Source organism: Dreissena polymorpha, chromosome 1, assembly GCF_020536995.1.
Source record: "Dreissena polymorpha isolate Duluth1 chromosome 1, UMN_Dpol_1.0, whole genome shotgun sequence".
Classification (NCBI taxonomy): Eukaryota; Metazoa; Mollusca; class Bivalvia; order Myida; family Dreissenidae; genus Dreissena; species Dreissena polymorpha.
Window position 1 is genome coordinate 104,145,839 of NC_068355.1, and position 23,560 is coordinate 104,169,398.

Below are 23,560 nucleotides of genomic sequence, written 5' to 3' on the forward strand. Positions count from 1 at the left end.
TACCAAGAGGAGATGTGCATATTATCAGCGGGTTCTGGTCGGATGATTTTTCACAGAGTTATGGCCCTTTGAAATTTTCTTTAAAAAAATTATTGTCCCCCCAACTACTGTGCCCTCAAGACGTTTCCTTTTATCTGAATATTTAGTGCAATATTGTGACAAAAGAAACCTTTGGGGAGCATCAAGTAAGTATTAAATTAATATATTTTAGAATACTTTTCAGTGCACAAGTAGTTCTCTACTACAAAACATTTGTGAAACATTTGAAATATCCAGGTGTTTGTATGTTTTATGTTGAAATGACCAACTTGGCATATTAATTCAGAAATGCATTCAATGCTTATTATTATAGTGCACTGCAGATTTAGAGTTGTTTAACTATTTTCAGCCTGTTAAACATATTTTACTTGAGAGACTAAGTACAGACAGTGACCATGTTTGTCATGTTTTACATGACAGAGTACATAAAGATATTGATCTTGTTTGTCATGTTTTACATGACAGAGGGGGCCTGGGCATAAAGACAATGACCATGTTTTTCATGTTTTACATGACATAGGACATAAAGACATTGACCATGTTTTACATGGCAGAGGACATAAAGACAATGACCTTGTTAGTCTTGTTTTACATCACAGATGCCATCTGGACAGTGACCATGTTTGCCACGTGTTACATGACAGAGGACAAAAATACATTGACCTTGTTTGTCATGTTTTACTTGACAGAGAACATAAAGACATTGATCAAGTTTGTCATGTTTTACTTGACAGAGGACATAAAGATATTGATCATGTTTGTCATGTTGTACATGACAGAGGACATAAAGATATTGATCATGTTTTCTATGTTTAACATGACAGCGGACATAAAGACAATGACCATGTTTGTCATGTTTTACATGACAGAGGACATAAAGACAATGGCCATGTTTGTCATGGTTTACATGACAGAGGACATAAAGACATCGACCTTGTTTGTCTTGTTTTACTTCACAGATGCAACATGGACAGTGACAATGTTTGGCATTTTTTACATGACAGGGGACAAAAATACATTGTCCTTGTTTGTCATGTTTTCCTTGACCAAGAACATATAGACATTGATAAAGTTTTTCATGTTTTACTTGACAGAGGCCATACTGATATTGACGGTGTTTTTCATGTTTTAGAGGCCATACAGATATTGAGCAAGGAGATTGTTCCTGAGGCCGACCTGTTAGCAGGCAGCATCCAGTTTCGCAATAGTCTGGCTGTCAACCTTTTCTACAGAGTAATACACATACTGGCTCCTTGTTAAAGCAGTCTCACATTGACAAGCAGTCAATTTAAGTTTGATATCTTTTTGTAGTGTTGAGACCTTATGCCAAAATATGCACTTTTTTATAAACAAAGGCATAAGAGGCAAAATCGGTATGCTATCTGGTACTTAATTGTTTTACTAATGATTGATTAGATGTCTGCTAATGATATGACTGTATATATGTAAGTGCAAGTTTAAATCAGTCAATCAGAAACTGTCTGTGTATTACAATGATGGAGTATCTTGTTTTGAAAACTTTAGGAAGGCACATCTTAAAGGGGCCTTTTCACATTTGGTTAAATTGACAAAATTAAAAAAAGTTGTTTCAGATTAGCAAATTTTCGTTTTAGTTATGATATTTGTGAGGAAACAGTAATACTGAAAATTTACCATGCTGTGAAATAGCCAGTATATGCATCTTTTGACGATTTAAAAACCCGAAAATTATAAAACTTTGCAACGCGAAACAAATAATAATTTGGAGAGTTCTGTTGTTGTCATTATATTTTGTGAAACTATGAGGATTGCTTATATATTATATAAATATAAAATACAATGGGAATTGTATTCTGAAGAATGGTTGAGTGGTCTAAGTGGTAGGCTTTTCTCCAGGACTCCAGGGGTCAGTGGTTCGAGCCCTGCAGAGGGTTACATTTTATTTTATTTTTCTAATTTAATTCTTAATTTTTTATTGGAGCCTTTTGTATCCAATGTTTTCATTTTTCAATATAAAGCATTTAATGACAAACTTCAAAACATGCCAAAATCTGTGAAAAGGCCCCTTTAATGAAATTTAAAAAAAAATCTGTCTCATTCCATAAGTAACCATACAATTAATAAAAACCTGAATTTTAATTGTTTGAAATTAACATCAATATTTTATTGATTGATTTCAGTTTGCAATTTTCATGCTGGGTGACAAGCTGGACTTGCGCTGCCGCAGCGGTGGATTTCCCTTGGAGAGGCCTCTATCCTCTGGCACTCAGACTTACTCTACAAAGACAGAGGAGTGGCCCCTTACTGAGCCCCTCCTGAAAGTCGAGGGAAAATCACAGGTATGCAGACCAACAGGGTTCAGATTTGTATGCAATCTCTGTTGAAAGCTTCAGATATTCAGACCCTGTGTGTCTGTTCACCTTCGCTTAACATGAGCTCATGAGAACAACCTCTGCGATCAATTGGTACTTATAAATTGCAAATTACATATCTACATCACTATTGAAATTTTTATGCTAATGTTCTTTTTCATTTTTAGCTCGACTATTATGTATGAAATATATATAGTGGAGCTATCCTACTCACCCCGGCGTTGGCGTGAGTGGGAGCATTGGAATGTTAAAGTTTGCGTACCACCTCAAATATTTTCTATGTCCCTTGACATATTGCTTTCACATTTTGCATACATCTTTACTTACATGACCTCAATATATAAACATGAGCAGACAACTGTATCAAGCATTTTGTAAGAATTATGTTCCTTTTTTATACTTTACTCCTTAAGTATCATAGCTATAGCTTTCAGTCTTGGAACACTATCATAAGGGGACTGTACAGGGCAAGTTGCATAACTCTGGTTGGCATTTTGACAGAATTATGGCCCTGTTTTGACTAAGTAACTTTGAATATTTTGTTAAATTTTGTGTTTAGATCCTCTTTACTTCTAAAGTATCAAGGCTATTGCTATCAAACTTGAAATAAAATCTTATTAGTTTGTTTTATGTCTTTACAAATGTTCAATAGATTGTGGAAAATATACCTTAACTCAGAATCGTCTATAATTTACAACTTCTTTTAAATATAAGCGATCAATATGTTTCAATTATAATCCACTTCCAGTTAGAAAATGACTATATAACTTGACCTTATTGAATAATAACAATTTCCCCATGATGGCTTACATTATACTGTCAAGCACTCGAATAGTCCAGCGCCCTGTCTTCTGACAGCTCTTGTAATTGTTTGTTTTATGTTCATTGAATCTCTTAACAAGTAGGATATTAGCAGTTTTTCTCAAGTATATTCCACTGATGATTAAATTGTTGATATATTTTAATGTGCATATATATTAACTATCTTGTTATCTTGTTTTAAAAATGTTATAAAAAATAGAACAGACTTTTAAAAGCAACTTTAAGCAGAAGATTAAAATAGAACTGTTCAATCTTCCACTACTGAGCAAAAGGATGAAAATATATTTTAGCCGTGCTCTGTGAAAATGGGGTTAAATGGATGTGTGTAAAGTGTCGTCCCAGATTAGCTTGTGCAGTCTGCACAGGCTAATCAGGGACGACACTTTCCGCCTAACCTGATATTTTGCAGACAAGAGACTTTCTGTGAATGAAAAATGCAATAAAAGTGGAAGTGTCGTCCCTGATTATCATGGGCTAATCTTGGACGGCACTGTGCGCAAATGCATTAAACTCCCTTTTCACAGAGCATGGGTCATTTTTAGCTCGGCTGTTTTCGGAGAAAACCTGAGGTATTGTCTTAGCCAGCTCGTCAGCCGTCGTCGAGCTAAAACCTTAATATTGGCTCTAAAATCTAAGTGCTTCCACCTACAACTTTGAAACTTCATATGTAGATGCACTTTGATGAGTTCTTCACGCCACACCCATTTTTTGGTCAAGAAGTCAAAGGTCAAGGTTACTGTGACCTCTAAAAAAAAAAAAAATTCTGACAAGCTTTCATTTATTCAAAACTGCACCCGCAGCCGGGATTTGCACCAATAATGCTGTCTTCTTGTTATTTATTTATTGTAAATTGTACTATTTGATCCTATACTCCAAATGAAAAAAAGTTTCAGATTTGGCTCTTTATAGAATATCTGTATAATTGAAAAAGAACAACACTACAACAGACTGGAAATTAACAGGTGACAGGTGAAGCAGTCTACATCAATGATATTGCCCCAGCTCCTGGTGAGCTGTATGCAGCGTTTGCTCTCAGCCACATGGGAAGTGCTCAGCTAGACAGCATTGACTCATCAAAAGCCATGGTTTGTAGATACGTCTGTTTTGATGTAGGTTTTCCTTTTAATATCATAAATAATTACCTGTTATCTCTAGCTAATCCCTTTCCAGGGAGTTAATTATCCGGAAAACTTTAAGCGCTGGGAATCATCCACCTCTTATAAAGAAAACCAAGTCAGGTTGAACATAGTACAATGTAACCTAACCGGAAAACAAGAACAACAACTCATCTTTCCTTTCCGGATCACCACGATTGCACGCCTATTTTGGCCCAGGACTTTTTCGTTCTTTTAATTGTGTTTATTGTCGGAGTTTGAGGGATAAATTTTATTAATCTTTTCTGTATATTATTCGGTTTACCTTTTTATACTTTTTATTGCAGTTTTTGTTATAATTCTGCTTTTGCTGGGTATCGTTGTTTATAGTGCTCATGTACATGAGCACGTGCACCACGAGGTTTTCGTTCCATTTCCTTCTATAGGTAATCCACGAGGACTTCGTGCCTTTTTCCTCAATAAATAATTGAGGGCATTTGTACAGCGTTTGTTTATTTACATTGTGCTTTAAATTTAACAATTGGTTTTTGTCTGTTGTAGGCTCTTTCTGTTTCTTTTGTTTTCAGAAATGAACTTACAAAAGAGAGGTTCGTGTGGTCACATCAAGGCAAGGTGGGATTCTCATGACACTTGCCTGGCATGTACCGCTTGTACTCTTCTTAAAAAGTGTGCGGTGTGCGAATTATGGTCTTGCAACATATGGACACAATCTGGTCCCTGTCGGACGTCGATCAGCCGCAAATGCCACGAACCTCTAACGGACGTTGATTATCCGGTGACTTCACTGGTCACGGATGACCAGCTGACATTTCAGTCACTGGATACCGGCACGATGGTGGTGTTGTCTGTCGGTCATCATCTGACCGTATGACTCCCACCATACAAACCGGCGACATTGATCGTGGACCTACGGATCGATCAATGTCTGACCAAATGGCAGCCGCCATTCTACGGTCTTTGGCCGGTGACGTAACCGATCATGATATGATCGGCTGGTCCGGTCCGGTCATGATATGGCCGGTCGGTCACTGGTCCGGTCCAGTCTGGTCATGATATGACCTGCCGGTCACCGGTCCGGTCTGGTCATGATATGACCAGCCGGTCACCGGTCCGGTCTGGTCACCGGTCTGCTCCGGTCACCGGTCCTGTCACTGGTCCGGTCACCGGTCCGGTCATCGTTGACCGGTCCGGTCAACTTCACCGGTCCGGTCCGGTCCGGTCCGGTCACCGGTCAACAGTCAGAAGAAGGCATCGATCTTCATCATCGGATTACTCTTCCTCCAACTCATCATTGACAAATGAATCTTTGTCATCAAGGAGTAGACATCAGACGCGCTCATCTTCGTCGAGTGATTCTCATCGCCGCTACGCGCGTAAGCGATCATGTCGTCGTTCACGGAGACGCTATTCCAGAAGATCCCAGTCTCATCGCAGCCGATCTACATCTCGACATCGCAGCCGATTCAGATCGCGACATAGCAGAAAACGAGCACGTCAACAAACTTCACGTAGACATCGTACCTACCATTCGGATAGTCGATCACCGTCTTATTCCTTTATGGAATCACATGTTTCCTCACCACATGTGTCGGCTCCCATGTTAACAGGTACACATGTTGGAACTTCAGGAGCGCAGCTAACAACTACTGCTTCATTATCAGCACCACGGGTGTCTTCGACCGTATCTAGTCGTATACCCCCTAATGCTACCCATTCGAATCCTGATGTTCTATGGGTACAGAATGCGTCTGGTCATTTTGTACCGCACAATGCTGATAAGCATTATCAAATTGCTGACGTCGTGGATGATCATTCATCTTTACCAGACAATCTGGCACAAGATAGTTTCATTCCTGTTCCTGCTGTTTCTCTACACACCTCTGTTCCTGTAGAGAGTGAAGCTGAATCGGATGCGGACATTGATACGGATAAATTTTTGGCTTCCAGTAATCAAATTTATGAGCTGATATTCAAGACTCTGGGTGAAGTGTTGTGTCCACGACCTGTGGAGACTTCTTCTAATTCGACGATCTCGATCACTGAACAACTCATTTGTACGTTTGATCCCACCATGGTTACTAAGGCGCGTTCCCGCTTGGATACACGCCTTCTGATTGGTACTACTGTCTTATCTGTTTTTCAATCGTTGGAATCAGTGAATAAAACGATTCCTAAACGAAGAGATATGTGGAAAGTACCGAAGGATTTTGCGGAGTCTAAACTTCAGGAACGTAACTACAAACCACCAGTACCCGATCCGACTTCCGGTTTAGATTGTTCTTAATTACCATCGCAGGATCCAGACATCAATAAGCTGTTGCTTACGATGCGTAGTTCATCTACTTCAGTGTCTGTCCCTTTTTCCATGATAGAACATTGGGAAAGTAGAGAGCGAAGATCGTTAGGTCTATCCAACCAGTTAGACTTAATGCTAGCAACCTTGTTACACTTGGTTTGTGATTGATCTGATTCAGTTCCGGAAGAACTTCTGGATTTATTGATCCACCTATCACGAACAGCATTATCCCTTTCACATAATGCTGCTGCTTCAATGTCTGAGATGTTAAGGATTCGTAGAGATCTTATCCTTTCATCTTTACCTAAAGATTTTCTCTTAAAACCAGGTATGAACTCGCTCAGAACGGCTCCTCTCACATCAGGTTTCCTTTTTGGTGGAAGGATACAAGAAGCAATCACAGCTGACAAGGATGACCAACTTCATGCTTCTTTAGCTAGAAACAATTCTGGACAACGCCAAGGAGCCTTTAAGCAGCCTTCTTTTAGGCCACCAGCAGTTCCAGCACCCAAGAAGGCTAAGAGAAACAATCTTTTCTCTAAAAGACCTGCTGTTAATCCACGGTCGGGTCCTAACAGGCCTTCTTCCTATAACAGACCTTCTTTTTCTAAGAAGTTTTCTGGTAGAGATTCTGGGAAAAGAACAAACCCAAGCCGGATCAGAGGAATTTAAAACCTTCTGCTGGCAAGGGCGTACCGCCTCCTTATCAGCCCTAGGCCCCTACCCTTTCTACCTCCACAACCTCCGATGCCGGAAATACCAGTCAGGGCCAGACTTTTCCATTTTTCAAATCGATGGCTTCAAATTACTTCGGACGCATGGGTTCATTCTCTGGTGACAAAAGGCCTGACTTTTCAATTCGAAAAAAGGCCTTCACTTTCTCGCGTTCCGATAGAACTGGTATCTCAGCATCCACATATTCCACAGTCCATTCTTGGGCTCTTGGAAAAAAAGACGGTAGAAAGGGTTCAAGATCCTTATTCTCCAGGATTCTACAGTCGTCTTTTTCTTGTTCAAAAGAAAAATGGTTCCTGGAGACCAGTAATTGATTTAAAAGTGTTAAATATGTACCTTCTCAAACCAACTTTCAAAATGGAGACTCCTTCCTTCATACGGAACTCCATCAAACCCCTGCACTGGGGGGTCTTTGGATCTGGAAGATGTGTTCTTCCATGTTCCTATACATCCCAACTTCCGGAAGTACCTTCGATTCGCCTTTCATGGCCAAGTCTACCAGTTCCGGGCCATGCCATTTGGGTTGGCGACCGCTCCACGAGTTTTTACCAAACTAATGGCTGCAGTCAGAGCTCACCTCCGAGTTCAAGGGATTGTTTTTCTTCAGTATTTTGACGACTGGCTCTTACACCAGCTCGATCGTCATTTACTTCTGACCAACCTAGAATTCTCTTGGAAGGAACTCCTCTCTTTAGGACTCCTCAATGCAGACTAATCAGACCTCATTCCTTCTCAAGACTTCAGTTTCGTGGGAATGAATTTCTTGACACACATCAATCGGGTCAGAGTGTCATGTCAACGTATATCAGACCTTCTGGTAAAGGTCAACTGGGTTTTGTCCCAATCTTATATAACAGCTCAAGAATTCCTCTCTCTCAACGGTATTCTGAGCTCAGTAGCAGACTTTGTGCAGTTGGGACGTCTATTCCTACGTCCTCTTCAGCATTATCTCTCAGCTTGTTGGAAATGGTCTCCGGGCAATCTGTTACAACAGATTCCAATCCATCCTCCTCTAGTGTCTCATCTTCAGTGGTGGCTAGACGAGGAGACTCTCTTAGCAGGAGTACCACTTATTCCTCAGCAACCGTCATTACATCTAATCATGATGCGAGCAAGGAAGGATGGGGTGCTCACCTGGAACCTCTCAGTCTAATAGTTTCAGTGTTGTGGTCTCATCAGGAATCTCACCTTCATATCAACAATCTAGAAATGCGAGCAGTATTTCTAGCTGTATCTCATTTCCAGTCACATCTTCGAGACTCTTGTGTGATGGTGTCAACAGACAATACATCGGTGGTGGCTTACATCCAGGCACAGGGGGGAACACATTCTCAATCCCTGTATCTGGAAACCAAGAAATTACTTGTTTTTTGCAAAATACTCAACATTTTTATTCTGGCCAAATACATACCAGGTCGCCTCAACGCCCTGGCGGATGGGTTGTCTCGCAAACACCAGATACTTCCATCGGAATGGACACTTCATCAACCAGATCTTTTTCAAGTTTGGTTATCCCCTGGTCGATCTATTTGCAACCAGACACAACTACAGACTACCTCTGTATGTGAGTCCAGTTTACGATCCAGCAGCGTTGGCAATAGACAAGCTTTCGTTCGCTTGGGACCAACTGGAAGCTTATGCCTATCCCCCACCCATTGTAATTCCCCAAATATTGGCGAAAACCAGGGTGAGCTCATGCCGGATACTCCTGATTGTCCCTTGGTGGCCCAGGAGATCTTGGTTCAACGATCTTCTCAGTCTCCTTAACGATTATCCCAGGAAACTTCCTCACAGATGTGATCTTCTATCTCAAAGCGGCAGACTACATGCGGATCCAGTAATGTTCCACTTACACGTCTGGCCGTTATCAGGCAATCTCTGCAGAAGAAACGTTTTTCTGTCAGGGCTTCAACCCTCGTTGCTTCTGCAAGGAGAAAATCCACCAGAGCAGTCAGTGATGCTCGCTGGAAACTCTTCTCTAATTGGTGTATTAGAGGGAAAATTGATCCCCTCAATCCCTCTGCTAGACGCATAGCGGATTTTTTCATCTATCTTTTTGATGATAAGAAACTTTCTCTTAGCTCTATCAAAGGATACAGATCTTTGATTTCGCATATATTGGCTTTTACTAAGTCATCACAAATCTGTGCTGATCCAGCGATTTCGGAACTGATTAGAGCTATGGAACTTAAACGTCCTGTATCTCGAACACTGGCTCCTAAATGGGATTTAGCTTGTGTACTTAGTTCGCTTACTAAGGCTCCCTATGAACCTCTTGATCAGGCTTCTTTACAGTTCCTAACCTGGAAGACCGTTTTTCTTCTTACTATGGCTTCATCCAAACGGAGAAGTGAAATTCATGCTCTTTCTATAGAAGATAACCATCTTCGTTTTGATGCTGTCGATGGATCTGTTACATTTATATTATGTCAGCCAGGATTTCTTGCTAAAAATCAACTTCCCTCTATGGCTTCCAAACCCTTCAAAGTTCCAAGTCTTTCTAGAACTTGTGGACATGAAGATGATGATAGACTCCTTTGCCCGGTAAGGGCTTTGAAGTTCTACCTTAAGAGAGTAAAGTTTATTCGAGGTTCTCGTAAAAGACTTTTCATTCCATTAAAAGGGGGGGGGGCGATGTGTCTGCGGCTTCTATTTCCCGTTGGATAGCCTCGACAATTAAGAAAGCTTATTCTTCTCATTCATCCAGTGATTTATCCCTGTTTAAGATAAGACCGCATGAATTAAGAGCTCTTTCGGCTTCGTGGGCTTTTATTAATTATACCCCACTGTCTGAAGTGCTTCAAGCTGCTTTCTGGAGGAATTCTTCCACCTTCTCTTTTTATCTTCGTTCTCTTGAGTGCCAACAAGACCATTTGTATATGTTGGGTCCTCTTGTTGTGGCTCAAACTGTAATTTCTTCTATGGTGTAAGTACTCTATATATAGGCCATCCGAGAATTAAGTACGTACAATATGGTACTAACGAAGATAATCTGAGGACATGATCATGAGCTGAAAACCCTAAATATGGGTTCTGCTGTGATGGGAAAAAATATGCAAACCTTCCCGCCGCAGCTGCAAAATCAGCTAGAGATAACAGGTAATTATTTATGATATTAAAACAAATTTTTAAAGTAAAATTCTTTTTAATTATAAAATACTTACCTGTTGTCGGTAAGTCCCACCTCCCACCCCGCTCATCGACATTTTATGTTTTTGTAAAGGAAAGATGAGTTGTTGTTCTTGTTTTCCGGTTAGGTTACGTTGTACTATGTTGAACCTGACTTGGTTTTCTTTATTAGAGGTGGATGATTCCCAGCGCTTGAAGTTTTCCGGATAATTAACTCCCTGGAAAGGGATTAGCTAGAGATAAAAGGTAAGTATTTAATAATTAAAATGAATTGTACTTTAAAAATTTGTTTTAATAAACTGCCTCTTATAATATTTATAAAAAATAGTGTTGTAAAAGGGAACATTATGAAAAGAACTTATAAACTAATATACTAGAATGATAATAGTTTAATATAATGAATCTTGAAGAAAATGGAGTCATGGATGTTATTATCAGTTTTGATTATTCAATAGTTTCAGCTAATAAATGGATGGTAAACAAAACAGTCCAAATCATGCACAGAAACAATGCATATTTTTAGGAAATGCAAGGCGTGGTGAAGGTGTTGCTAGCACAGCACATACCAGGGGTCAACAATGCCATGCCATCACCGTACCTCCCAGAAGAGGTCCTCTGCAGCAGACGTGTCATGTATGCGGGACAGGCTATAGCGCTGGTGATTGCAGGTGTGTCATGTATGCAGGACAGGCTATAGCACTGGTGATTGCAGGTGTGTCATGTATGCGAGACAGGCTATAAAGGCTGGTGATTGTAGGTGTGTCATGTATGCAGGACAGGCTATAGCACTGGTGATTGCAGGTGCGTCATGTATACGGGACAGGCTATAGCGCTGGTGATTGCAGGTGTGTCATGTATGCAGGACACATTAAAGTTCTGGTGATTGCAGGTGTGTCATGTATGCGGGACAGGCTATAGCACTGGTGATTGCAGGTGTGTCATGTATGTGGGACAGGTAAAAGTTCTGATGATTGCAGGTGTGTCATGTATGCTGGACAGGCTATAGCACTGGTGATTGCAGGTGTGTCATGTATGCGCAACAGGCTATAGCACTGGTGATTGCAGGTGTGTCCTGTATGCTGGACAGGCTATAGCACTGGTGATTGCAGGTGTGTCATGTATGCAGGACAGGCTATAACACTGGTGATTGCAGGTTTATCATGTATGCCAGACAGGCTATAGCACTGGTGATCGCAGGTGTGTCATGTATGCTGGACAGGCTATAGCACTGGTGATTGCAGGTGTGTCATGTATGCTGGACAGGCTATAGCACTGGTGATTGCAGGTGTGTCATGTATGCCGGACAGGCTATAGCACTGGTGATTGCAGGTGTGTCATGTATGTGGGACAGGCTATAGCGCTGGTGATTGAAGCTACGTTAGCGTAACCGATCGCCAAAATCGCCTTTGGCGATTACAATTCCTGGTTGTCTATCAAAAATATAGATTTTCTTGAAATTGGCATTTGAAAAAAAAGACCCTTTTTTTTGATATTCACTCTCTGAAGTCCTATTTTTAGGCCGTATAAATTGCCAGAAACATCATGTATCAATATTCCCTACTTTATAAGAGCATTCGGTACCTATTTCTGCGTGCAATCGCCATAAACGCCACATGGGTTAATAGATAATCCACTGAGAAGAGATAGCATAACGCGTGTATCAAATATTCAAGCTAAATTATACAGTTTTGTATGCTGACACCGATGCATAACGAGAAATTCCAAGTTAACTTTCCGGTTGCCAAACTGTTATGTTCACTGTCCAATCTGTTTACGAGAACGCTTATGAGGGCGGGCTTAACTGGAAACTATTCTTTTTGATTGACGTCGGTCACGAAGTAAGCATTTAAATCGCTGATAGATGAGCAAGGAATCACAGTTTTACCATTTACTCTATATAAAATGGTAATTAAAACATTACATTAAAGCCGGGTTCAAGCATTATCATCAAACCTTTTTATTGCAAACAATTACTGTAAACTTGCTGTAAACAATTGTTAATTATGAAAAGTTAAAGGCAAATTGTGCAATTAATTACTTATGGCGAGTGACGACTATAGCCGATAATAATTTTATTCTGTAACAATTTAATTCCAGGACATGAATCTTTCATCATGTATATTTAAAAAAACTTAATTCAGCTGTTTTTCTACAGTCACGTGAAAGACATTTCTGCTACAAGTCCATTTGTACTCATCTACCATTTACCATTCACTATACATGTATTACCCATGTTTTAATAAGAGAGCAAAATAGTTGATGTCCTTTGTTAATTTACATGCATGGAAAGCGTACATGTTGCAAAAGAGTGTGTGGTGTGACCAAATATAAACGTGCAACTCAGTCAAACATGTAGTATTTTAGAATGAAAAATTTACATCGGAATTAATGCACACAATTAGAAAGAATTGACCCATTTAAAGTATAGGAAAAAAAGCGTCAATTTATGTCTAATACATTGCAGTACATGTATATTTAGAGAGCCAAAAAGCACCAGACTAGGTTGTTTAACAAGTATGTTTATAAAAAAATATTGGGGTGAGGGGGGGGGGGGGGCGGTTCATTCCTGTCAATACATTAAAATGAATAAAAATGAAAATAAATGAAATGAAGCATTAAATTTCAGAGGAGAAATATTTTACTTAAATGTGGTTTGATTGATAATTTAATACAATGCTTGTTTTACAATACCAATACATTTAAGATGATAATTATGTTGTTGTTCATTCTTTGTTAGTCTCACACAGTGACTTAAGTGACAGGTATACTCATATAAAGAGCAAATTAGCTTATATGTGGATCGTCATCGCAATGCTAAAATTTGGCTTCTAATTTTTTAGCTCCACTGGCCAGAGGCCAGCAGGGCTTATTTCATGGTCCTGTGTCCGTCGTGCGTGCCTCCGTGCGTCCGTTTGTTAACTTTTTCTTTAAACATCTTCTTCTGCTAAACTACTGGCCCAATTCTGATGAAATTTCTCAGGAATGTTCCTGGGGTGAACCTCTTCAAAATTTGTTCAAATTATGCTCCTGGGGTCAAATTTGACCCTGCCCTGGAGTTCAAAAATTGAAAATTTGCTTATATAAGGCCTATTTTGTGAAAACTTTAAAAATGTTCTAGTCCATAACCATTTGGCCTAGGGCTACCAAATTTGGTATGTAGTGACATCTTATAGTCCTCTACCAAGTTTCTTCAAATTATGTCTCTGGGGTTAAATTTGACCCTGCCCTGGGGGTCAAAAAATTGAAAATTTGCTTATATAAGGCCTATTTTGTGAAAACTTTAAAAATCTTCTTGTCCATAACCCTTGGGCCTAGGGCTTCCAAATTTGGTATAAAGTGACATCTTATAGTCCTCTACCAAGTTTCTTCAAATTATGCCCCTGGGTTCAAATTTGACCCTGCCCGGGGGGTCAAAAAAATGAAAATTTGCTTATATAAGGCCTATTTTGTGAAAACTTTAAAAATCTTATTGTCCATAACTATTGGGCCTAGGGCTACCAAATTTGGTATGTAGTGACATCTTATAGTCTTCTACCAAGTCTCTTCAAATTATGCCCCTGGGGTCAAATTTGACCCTGCCCCGGGGGGTCAAAAAATTGAAAATTTGCTTATATAAGGCCTGTTTTGTGCAAACTTTAAAAATCTTCTCGTCCATAACCATTGGGCCTAGGGCTACCAAATTTGGTATGTAGTGACATCTTATAGTCCTCTACCAAGTTTCTTCAAATTATGCCTCTGGGGTCAAATTTGACCCTGCCCCGGGGGTTAAAAAATTGAAAATTTGCTTATATATGGCCTGTTTTGTGAAAACTTTCAATTTTTTTTTTGTCCATAACCATTGGGCCTGGGCTACTAAATTTGGTATGTAGTGACATCTTATATTCCTCTACCAAGTTTCTTCAAAAAATTGAAAATTTGCTTATATAAGGCCTATTTTGTGAAAACTTTAGAAATCTTCTTGTCCATAACCATAGGGCCTAGGGCTATCAAATTTGGTATGTAGGGACATCTTATAGTCCTCTACCAAGTTTCTTCAAATTATGCCCCTGGGGCCAAATTTGACCCTGCCCTGGGGGTCAAAAAGTTCAAACTTTGCTTATATAAGGCCTATTTTGTGAAAACTTTAAAAATCTTCTTGTCCATAACCATTGGGCCTAGGGCTACCAAATTTGGTATGTAGTGACATCTTATAGTCCTCTACCAAGTTTCTTCAAATTATGCCCCTGGGGTCAAATTTGACCCTGCCCCGGGGGTCAAAAAATTGAAAATTTGCTTATATAAGGCCTATTTTGTGAAAACTTTAAAAATCTTCTTGTCCATAACCATTGGGCCTAGGGCTACCAAATTTGGTATGAAGTGACATCTTATATTCCTCTACCAAGTTTCTTTAAATTATGCCCCTGGGGTCAAATTTGACCCTGCCCCGGGGGGTCAAAAATTGAAAATTTGCTTATATAAGGCCTATTTTGTGAAAACTTTAGAAATCTTCTTGTCCATAACCATAGGGCCTAGGGCTATCAAATTTTGTTTGTAGTGACATCTTATAGTCCTCTACCAAGTTTGTTCAAATTATTCCCCTGGGGTCAAATTTGACCCTGCCCCGGGGGGTCAAGAAATTGAAAATTTGCTTATATAAGGCCTGTTTTGTGCAAACTTTAAAAATCTTCTTGTCCATAACTGTATGGCATAGGGCTACCAAATTTGGTATGTAATGACATCTAATAGTCATCCACCAAGTTTGTTCAAATTAAGCCCCTGGGATCAAATATGACCATTCCCCAGGGGTCACAAAATTGAACATATGATTAAATTGGTCCCATTTTGTGCAAACTTTAAAAATCTTCTTGTCCATAACTATTGGGCCTATTTCTACCAAATTCGGTATGTACTGACATCTAATAAGTCTCTACTTAGTTTGTTCAAATTATGCCTCTGGGGACAAATTTGAACCTGCCCTGGGGGGTCACAAAAATGAACATATGCTTAAATATGGCCTATTTTGTGCAAACTTTAAAAATCTTCTTGTTCATAATTATAGAGCTTAGGGCTACTAAATTTGGTATGTAGTGATATCTAATAGTCCTCTACCAAATTTGTTCATGACTCGCAGATGACCCCCTATTGATTTTCAGGTCACTAGGTCAAAGGTCAAGGTCACGGTGACCCGAAATAGTAAAATGGTTTCCGGATGATAACTCAAGAACGCTTGATCATGAAACTTCATAGGTACATTGATCATGACTTGCAGATGACCCCTATTGATTGTCAGGTCACTAGGTCACAGGTCATGGCCACGGTGACCCAAATTGTAAAATGGTTTCAGGATGTTAACTCAAGAACGCTTATGCCTAGGATCATGAATCTTCATAGGAACATTGATCATGACTCGCAGATGACCCCTATTGAATTTTAATAGCTAAATTACGTTACCTGCTATCATATTGCTTACTTACTCCGAAGGATCGTAATTCATCCGGAATCTTTCTGTCCGAAGAATCCCACACTTTTCATAAACCCGTCGGTCAGGTCAGAACGGTCACATAGTGCCGTGTAGCCGTGTAACCAAAACGGGATATTACCCAGAAATCACTCTTATTCCGGATGCGTAATACAAAGGCCGACATTTTTGTTATTTACTTAATTGTTGCTTCTGTTTCGCTGGATTCTTCTGTTTAACAGAATAGAGAAGTTTTTGAATTGTGTTAAAACATTCTCCGTATATATATCCGTTTATTTTTGTATTGTTTTGTGTTTTTGTTTGTTTGTTCAAGGCAAAATATGCCTCAAACACGTGGTTCATGTGGCCACATAAGAGCAGCATGGGACAACCATGATAGCTGCCTGTCGTGTGCCGGATGTACCCAGGAAAACTGCTGCCCTTTCTGTGAGCATTGGTCTGTAGATACCTGGGCCATCAAGCGTCGACCTTTCAAGAGTCGTAGACGCAACATGCATAGTTCAGATCAAAGTAGGGAAAGTTCCGTTTGTCATGACTTTTCCCCACACGATCTTGACCACATGTCATTGACCAATCCGGTCACCGGTCATGCTATGACCGGTCCGGTCACCGGTCATGCTATGACCGGTCCGGTCACCGGTCAACCGGTCACCGGTCATGTAATGACCGATGCGGTCACCAGGTACCGGTCTGTGCCACAGACCGTTCCCGTCACCGTTGACACTACCTAGTCAGTACTCCACAAAGGTAGACGCAGCTGCGTTTCTACTGTGAGTCACAGACGTAAACGCGTAGTGTCTGATGTTTCCGGCTACTCCTCCACCTCGGGCTCGTCGTCGTATGACTCGTGGTCTACTTCAACTAGCCCTCATCATTATCGGATTGGACGTCGTTCACGCTCACCGAGTGTTTCTCCGCGTAGATTGCCTTGTAAAGAGCGATCACGCCAGCGCTCTGGGAGACGTTCGATTAGAAAACATCATTCCCAGCGCCGCCGAACAGTGTCTCGGCATCGCAGATAAGGGACATAGACCTTCCTCTATTAGGCGCTCTCAGACTCCTAGGTCCCCTAGGTGATCCTTCTCTGAGGAATCTAGTGACACCCTTCCACGTGTGTCGGCCTCTATTTTGGCCTCAACACACACTTCAGCCGTTCCTACAACCACTGAGCATAATTTGTATTCAAACACTAGTTTGCATACATATCAGGCTCAAGGTACAGGGGTTAATCTAACCACTTCGGCTGTGTTTTCAGCCCCACGGGTCTCTTCCACATTGCATAGAAGTATAACCCGGGCTGCCTCTACACCATCAAATCCCAATACTTTGTGTATCCAACAGTCGCCTGGAATCTTTGTCCCTTTTTCGACTGATCCTTTACCAGCGACCGCTGGTATTCAAAGTGAGTCTGTTGACTTGATCTCTGATAGACCTAACTCACCAGCTATATCTTTGATAGTGCTGGAAAACGATCCTCTCATGATAGAAGCGGATGAATCTAGTATTCCTACTTCTGTCTCCACCGGTTTCAATCAATCCAATACTCCCGCAGACGGTTCGATTGAGGCGGGTTCAGAGTCTAATGAGGCCGAACTTTATTATTTGGCCTTCATCACTCAGGTTTACAAACTAATGTTCAATACCTTAGATGAGGACTTCTGCCCCCGCCCTTCCTTGTCTCTCACAGGATCTGGTTACAGTTACAGAACAGGTAGCCCGCAGACGGGAGCCCGGCAGGATAAATAAGGCGACTTCCCGAGTGGATCTCCGCCTTCCTATTGGCTCTTCCACAATGGCTCTATTCCAGTCACTTGAGCCAGCCAATAAGCCTTCGCCATCTCCATGGAAAGCCCCTAAGGAGCTGACGGAGCCTAAACAGATGGACGGCGGGAAAAGTTATAAGGCCCCGGTACCCGACCCTTCTACCGGTTTGGACCTTTCCAAACTTCCAGTTCCTGATGCTGACATTAGTAAGCTGTCTCTTACAATGCCTTCATCATCTACCCATACAGCAGTCCCTCTTTCCCTGTTGGAAAATTGGGAGCTGAGAGAACGCCGTTCCATAGGTCTGGCTAACCAGCTAGATCTCATGGCAGCCACAGCCTTAGACTTGGTTTGGGAGCTCTCTGATTCAATCCCAGAGGAGCTCCGTGCCTTGTTGATACACCTTTCACGTACTACGCATGTTTATCACACAATGCTGTGTCGTCTATGTCTGAGATGTTAAGGCTTCGGAGAGACCTCATCCTCTCTTCCTTGCCCAATAATTTCCTTATGGAAACAGGCGTCAACTCCCTTCGAACTGCTCCACTAACAGCAGATTCTCTTTTCGGAGGGAGGATACAGTCTGCACTTACTGCTGATCGTGAAGATCAGATACATGCCTCCTTAGCTAGGAGCAACTCTGGCCAGCGCCCTGTGGTTTTTAAGCGCCCTGCTTCTAAGCCCCCAGGAGCCCCACCGGCCAAGAACGCTAAAAGGGACAGTTTCCCTACTAAGCGTCCGTCTGCTCCACGTCAGCCCACAAATAGGCCTCCTTTTCAGAACAGAACATGTTCCTATCGGAAGCCGTCTGTAAACCAAAATTGGAGTAAGAGCAAATCCAATGCGGACAAGAAGTCATTTAATCCTTCTTCCGGCAAGGGTGGACCTCCAAAAGGTCAGCCCTAGGTCATACCCCTTTCTACCGCCACAACCTCCGATGCCGGAGGTACCAGTCGGGGCCAGACTTATGCACTTCGCAAATCGATGGCTCCAAATAACTTCGGACGCGTGGGTTAATTCCCTTGTCACACAAGGCCTCACTTTTCAATTCGAAAAAAGGCCCCCACTCTCTCACGTCCCAATAGATCTGGTATCTCCGCATCCACAACTTCCAGACTCCATTCTCGGACTCCTGGAAAAACAGGCGGTAGAAAGGGTTCACGACCCTTGTTCTCCAGGATTTTACAGTCGCCTTTTCCTTGTTCAAAAGAAAAGCGGCTCCTGGAGACCAGTCATAGACTTAAAAGTGTTCAACACGTTTCTAGTCAAACCTACTTTCAAGATGGAGACTCCTGCCTTCATTCGGCGCTCCATCAAACCCATGCACTGGGGGGTTTCCTTGGACCTGGAAGATGCATTCTTCCATGTTCCTATCCATCCCAACTACCTGCGCTTTTCCTTTCGAGGCCAGGTCTACCAGTTTCTGGCGATGCCCTTTGGATTGGCCACAGCTCCACGAGTTTTCACCAAACTCATGGCCGCAGTGGGCGCACACCTCCGATTACACGGGGTTCAACTGCTTCAGTATTTCGACGATTGGCTCTTACACCAGCTCGATCGTCTACTGCTTCTGCTTCACCTAGAGTTCTCTTGGAAGGAGCTCCTCTCTTTAGGACTCCTCAATGCAGCCAAGTCAGACCTCATTCCCTCTCAGGATTTCATATTCGTGGGAATGAATTTTCTGACCCACATCAATCGGGTCAGGGTCTCACCGCAACGTGTATCAGACCTCCTTTTGAAGGTCAGATGGGTGCAGTCCCAATCTCATATCACAGCTCAAGATTTCCTCTCACTCAACGGTATCCTGAGCTCTGTAGCAGACTTCGTGCAGTTGGGACGTCTCTTCCTACGTCCTCTTCAGCACTATCTCTCAGCTCGATGGAAATGGTCTCCAGACAATCTGCTAACACAGATTCCCATCCTTCTGTCCTTAGTCCCCCACCTTCAATGGTGGCTAGACGAGGAGACCCTGTTGGCAGGAGTACCGCTTCTTCCCCCACAACCTTCTTTACATCTCATAACAGATGCGAGCATGGAAGGTTGGGGCGCTCACCTGGAACCCCGCAGCCTGACCTTATCAAGATTGTGGTCTCCTCAGGAGTCTCACCTGCGCATAAACAATCTTGAAATGCGAGCAGTCTTTCTAGCTGTTTCTCAATTCCAATCACATCTTCGGGACTCCTGTGTGATGGTATCGACAGACAACACATCATTCGTGGCTTACATCCAGAAACAGGGCGGTACACACTCTCACTCCCTGTATCTGGAAACAATGAACTTACTTGTTCGTTGCAAGAGCCTCAATGTCTCTCTCTTGTCCAAACACATACCAGGTCGTCGCAACGCCCTGGCGGACGGTTTGTCTCGCAAACACCAGTTACTTCCATCGGAGTGGACACTTCATCAGGAAGTGGCCAACCAGATTTTCCTCACATTTGGTTATCCACTGGTCGACCTGTTTGCGACCAGAGACAACCACAGACTTCCTCTGTATGTGAGTCCAGTGTACGAACCAGCAGCGTGGGCGGTAGACGCGCTTTCGTTCGATTGGGATCAACTGGACGCTTACGCTTATCCCCCACCCATTCTAATTCCCCAAATTTTAGGGAAAATCAGTGTGAGCTCTTGCCGGATCCTCCTGATAGCCCCTTGGTGGCCCAGGAGATCCTGGTTCAACGACCTTCTCAGTCTCCTGTGCGAATTTCCCAGGGAACTCCCGCACAGGTCAGATCTCCTATCTCAGAGAGGCTGACTTCACGTGGATCCAGACATGTTCCACTTACACGTCTGGCCGTTATCAGGCAATCCCTGCAGAAGAAACGCTTTTCTGTCAGGGCTTCAACGCTCGTTGCCTCTGCAAGGAGAAAGTCCACCAGAGCAGTCTATGATGCTCGCTGGAAACTCTTCTCTAATTGATGTGTTCGAGGGAAAATTGATCCCCTCAATCCCTCTGCTAGACGCATAGCGGATTTTCTAATCTATCTCTTTGATGATAAAAAACTTTCTCTTAGCTCCATCAAAGGATACAGATCTGTGCTTTCGCATACCTTGGCTTTTCGTAAGTCATCACAAGTCTGTGCTGACCCAGCCATTTCGGAACTTATCCGAGCCATGGAACTTAAACGTCCTGTGTCTAGTTCTCTTACCCCCAAATGGGATTTGGCTTGTGTTCTTGAATTGCTTATTAAAGCTCCCTATGAACCCCTTAATCAGGCTTCTTTACAGTTCCTAACCTGGAAGACCGTTTTCCTTCTTACCATGGCTTCATCCAAACGTAGAAGTGAAATTCATGCTCTTTCTATCGAAGAAAGCCATCTTCGTTTTGATTCCTCCGATGGCTCTGTCACTTTGTTGTGTCAGCCAGGATTCCTTGCTAAAAATCAACTCCCCTCAATGGCTTCTAAACCCTTCAAGGTCCCAAGTCTTTCTAGATCTTGTGGAAATGAAGATGAAGATAGACTCCTCTGCCCTGTCAGGTCTTTGAAGTTCTATCTTAGAAGAGTTAAGTATATTCGAGGTTCTCGCAAGAGACTCTTCATTCCCTTAAAAGGGGGGGGGGCGATGTGTCTGCGGCTTCTATTTCCCGTTGGGTAGCCTCGACTATAAAAAGGGCTTACTCTTCTCTTTCTTCAAGGGATTCATCCCTTTTTAAGATTAGACCGCATGAATTACGAGCAATGTCGGCTTCGTGGGCTTATATTAATCATACCCCACTCTCTGACGTGCTTCAAGCTGCTTTCTGGAGGAATCAGACCACTTTTTCATCTTTTTATCTTTGTTCTCTGGAGTGCCAACAGGACAACTTGTATTTGTTGGGCCCCCTTGTGGTTGCACAAACGGTAGTATCTTCTACGGCATAGGTATATACGCTTATCCGTGAATTAAGTTAATACCGTAATAACGAAGATTAGCTGAGAACCCGAGATATGGGTTCCGCTGTGATGGGGAGATTTTCGCGAACCTTCCCGCCGCAGCTGCAAAGTCAGCAATATGATAGCAGGTAACGTAATTAAGCTATTAAAACAATTTTTTTTTGTAAAATTCATTTAAATAAGTAATTACTTACCTGCTATCGGTAAGTCCCACCACCAACCCCGCTCTTCGTCTAATATTTTCATATTGTTTATTGGAATAAGAGTGATTTCTGGGTAATATCCCGTTTTGGTTACACGGCTACACGGCACTATGTGACTGTTCTGACCTGACCGACGGGTTTATGAAAAGTGTGGGATTCTTCGGACAGAAAGTTTTCGGATGAATTACGATCCTTCGGAGTAAGTAAGCAATATGATAGCAGGTAAGTAATTACTAATTAAAATGAATTTTACTATAAAAATTTGTTTTAGGTCACTCGGTCAAAGATCAAGGTCACGGTTACCCAAAATAGTAAAATGGTTTCTGGATGATAACTCAAGAATGCTTATGCCTAGGATCATGAAACTTCATAGGTACATTGATCATGACTTGCAGATGACCTCTATTGATTTTCAGGTCACTAGGTCAAAGGTCAAGGTCACGGTGACTCAACTTAGAAAAATGGTTTCCGGATGATAACTCAAGAAAGCTTACACCTAGGATCATGAAACTAAATAGGTACATTGATCATGACTCGCAGATGACCCCTATAGACGTTCAGGTTACTAGGTCAAAGGTCAAGGCCACTGTGACTTTACACAGTAAAATGGTTTCCGGATGATAACTCAAGAAAGCTAATACGCCTAGGATCATGAAACTTCATAGGTACATTGATCATGACTCGCAGATGACCCCTATTGATTTTTAGGTCACTTGGTCAAAGGTCAAGGTCACAGTGCCAAATAATGTATTCACACAATGGCTGCCACTACAACTGACAGCCCATATGGGGGGCATGCATGTTTTACAAACAGCCCTTGTTATATTTTGAGATGATTCCTTACAAAGAAAGATACTACTATTGTATTTGTTATAAATGTGTGAAAGGCTCTTAAAAAGGAACCAGAGATTATTAACCCTTTACCAAACACTAACAGGATTTTACAGGTTTGTAGCTGACGACTTTATAAATAATTGTGATAAAAGGAGAAATTGCTCAAGATGAGCAATTTCTCCTTTTATCACAATTATTTCTTCCCTACCTTATCATTTCCTGCAGATTCCATTACAATTTAATTGTCGTCTGCAACCTCTTTCAAATTGGGAATGTCGAAAATGTGTCGTTTGGTAAAGGGTGAAGGCATTTTGATTCATATGGGTCTTGTGAATCTGTTTCAAATCAAATGCGTAGATTTGATCTTCAGCATCTAAAAATATGTGAAATAGAAAGAACAACAATATCTTTTGGAGAGATAAATGTACCTACGTTATAAGCAAAAGACCTGTGCAACAATTCCCAGGCTTTTTAGTCTGTTTAGTTAACAGGGTAGTAACTTTTTCCATATATAAAAATGCTCACCCTTCCAACTTTAAGTGCCCAGTGGGACGAGGGATATAAAGAGAAAGTCACATGCTTGAGTACATTTCAACCCATGCGCATTGCACGTTTTTTTCGCATAAAAAAACAGTGGAGCGATACAGGGCCATCATGGCCCTCTTGTTTCTTTAGCCCCAACGTAGTGCAGGTGTGTCATGTATGCCGGACAGGCTATAGCACTGGTGATTGCAGGTGTGTCATGTATGCGGGACAGGCTATAGCACTGGTGATTGCAGGTGTGTCATGTATGCGGGACAGGCTATAGCACTGATGATTGCAGATGTGTCATGTATGTGGGACAGGCTACAGCGCTGGTGATTGCAGGTGTATCATGTTTGCTGGACAGGCTATAGCACTGGTGATTGCAGATGTATCATCTATGCAGGACAGGCTACAGCA

At 41.8% G+C, this 23,560-nt stretch overlaps 1 protein-coding gene across 6 annotated transcripts in view; it reads left to right on the forward strand.

Moving 5' to 3' along the window:
- Positions 1 to 23,560, forward strand: part of LOC127865162 (uncharacterized) — a 120,717-nt gene that overhangs the window by 41,411 nt on the left and 55,746 nt on the right. For all 6 annotated transcript variants that reach the window (XR_008042511.1, XM_052405078.1, XM_052405077.1 and 3 more), the window contains 4 exons: positions 1,172 to 1,272; positions 2,199 to 2,357; positions 4,175 to 4,297; positions 11,011 to 11,155. Coding sequence is in view for 5 of the 6 variants with exons in the window: in XM_052405078.1 (XP_052261038.1) it covers positions 1,172 to 1,272; positions 2,199 to 2,357; positions 4,175 to 4,297; positions 11,011 to 11,155 (528 nt within the window). In the remaining variant the exon portion in view is untranslated. The remainder of the gene's footprint in view (positions 1 to 1,171; positions 1,273 to 2,198; positions 2,358 to 4,174; positions 4,298 to 11,010; positions 11,156 to 23,560) is intronic.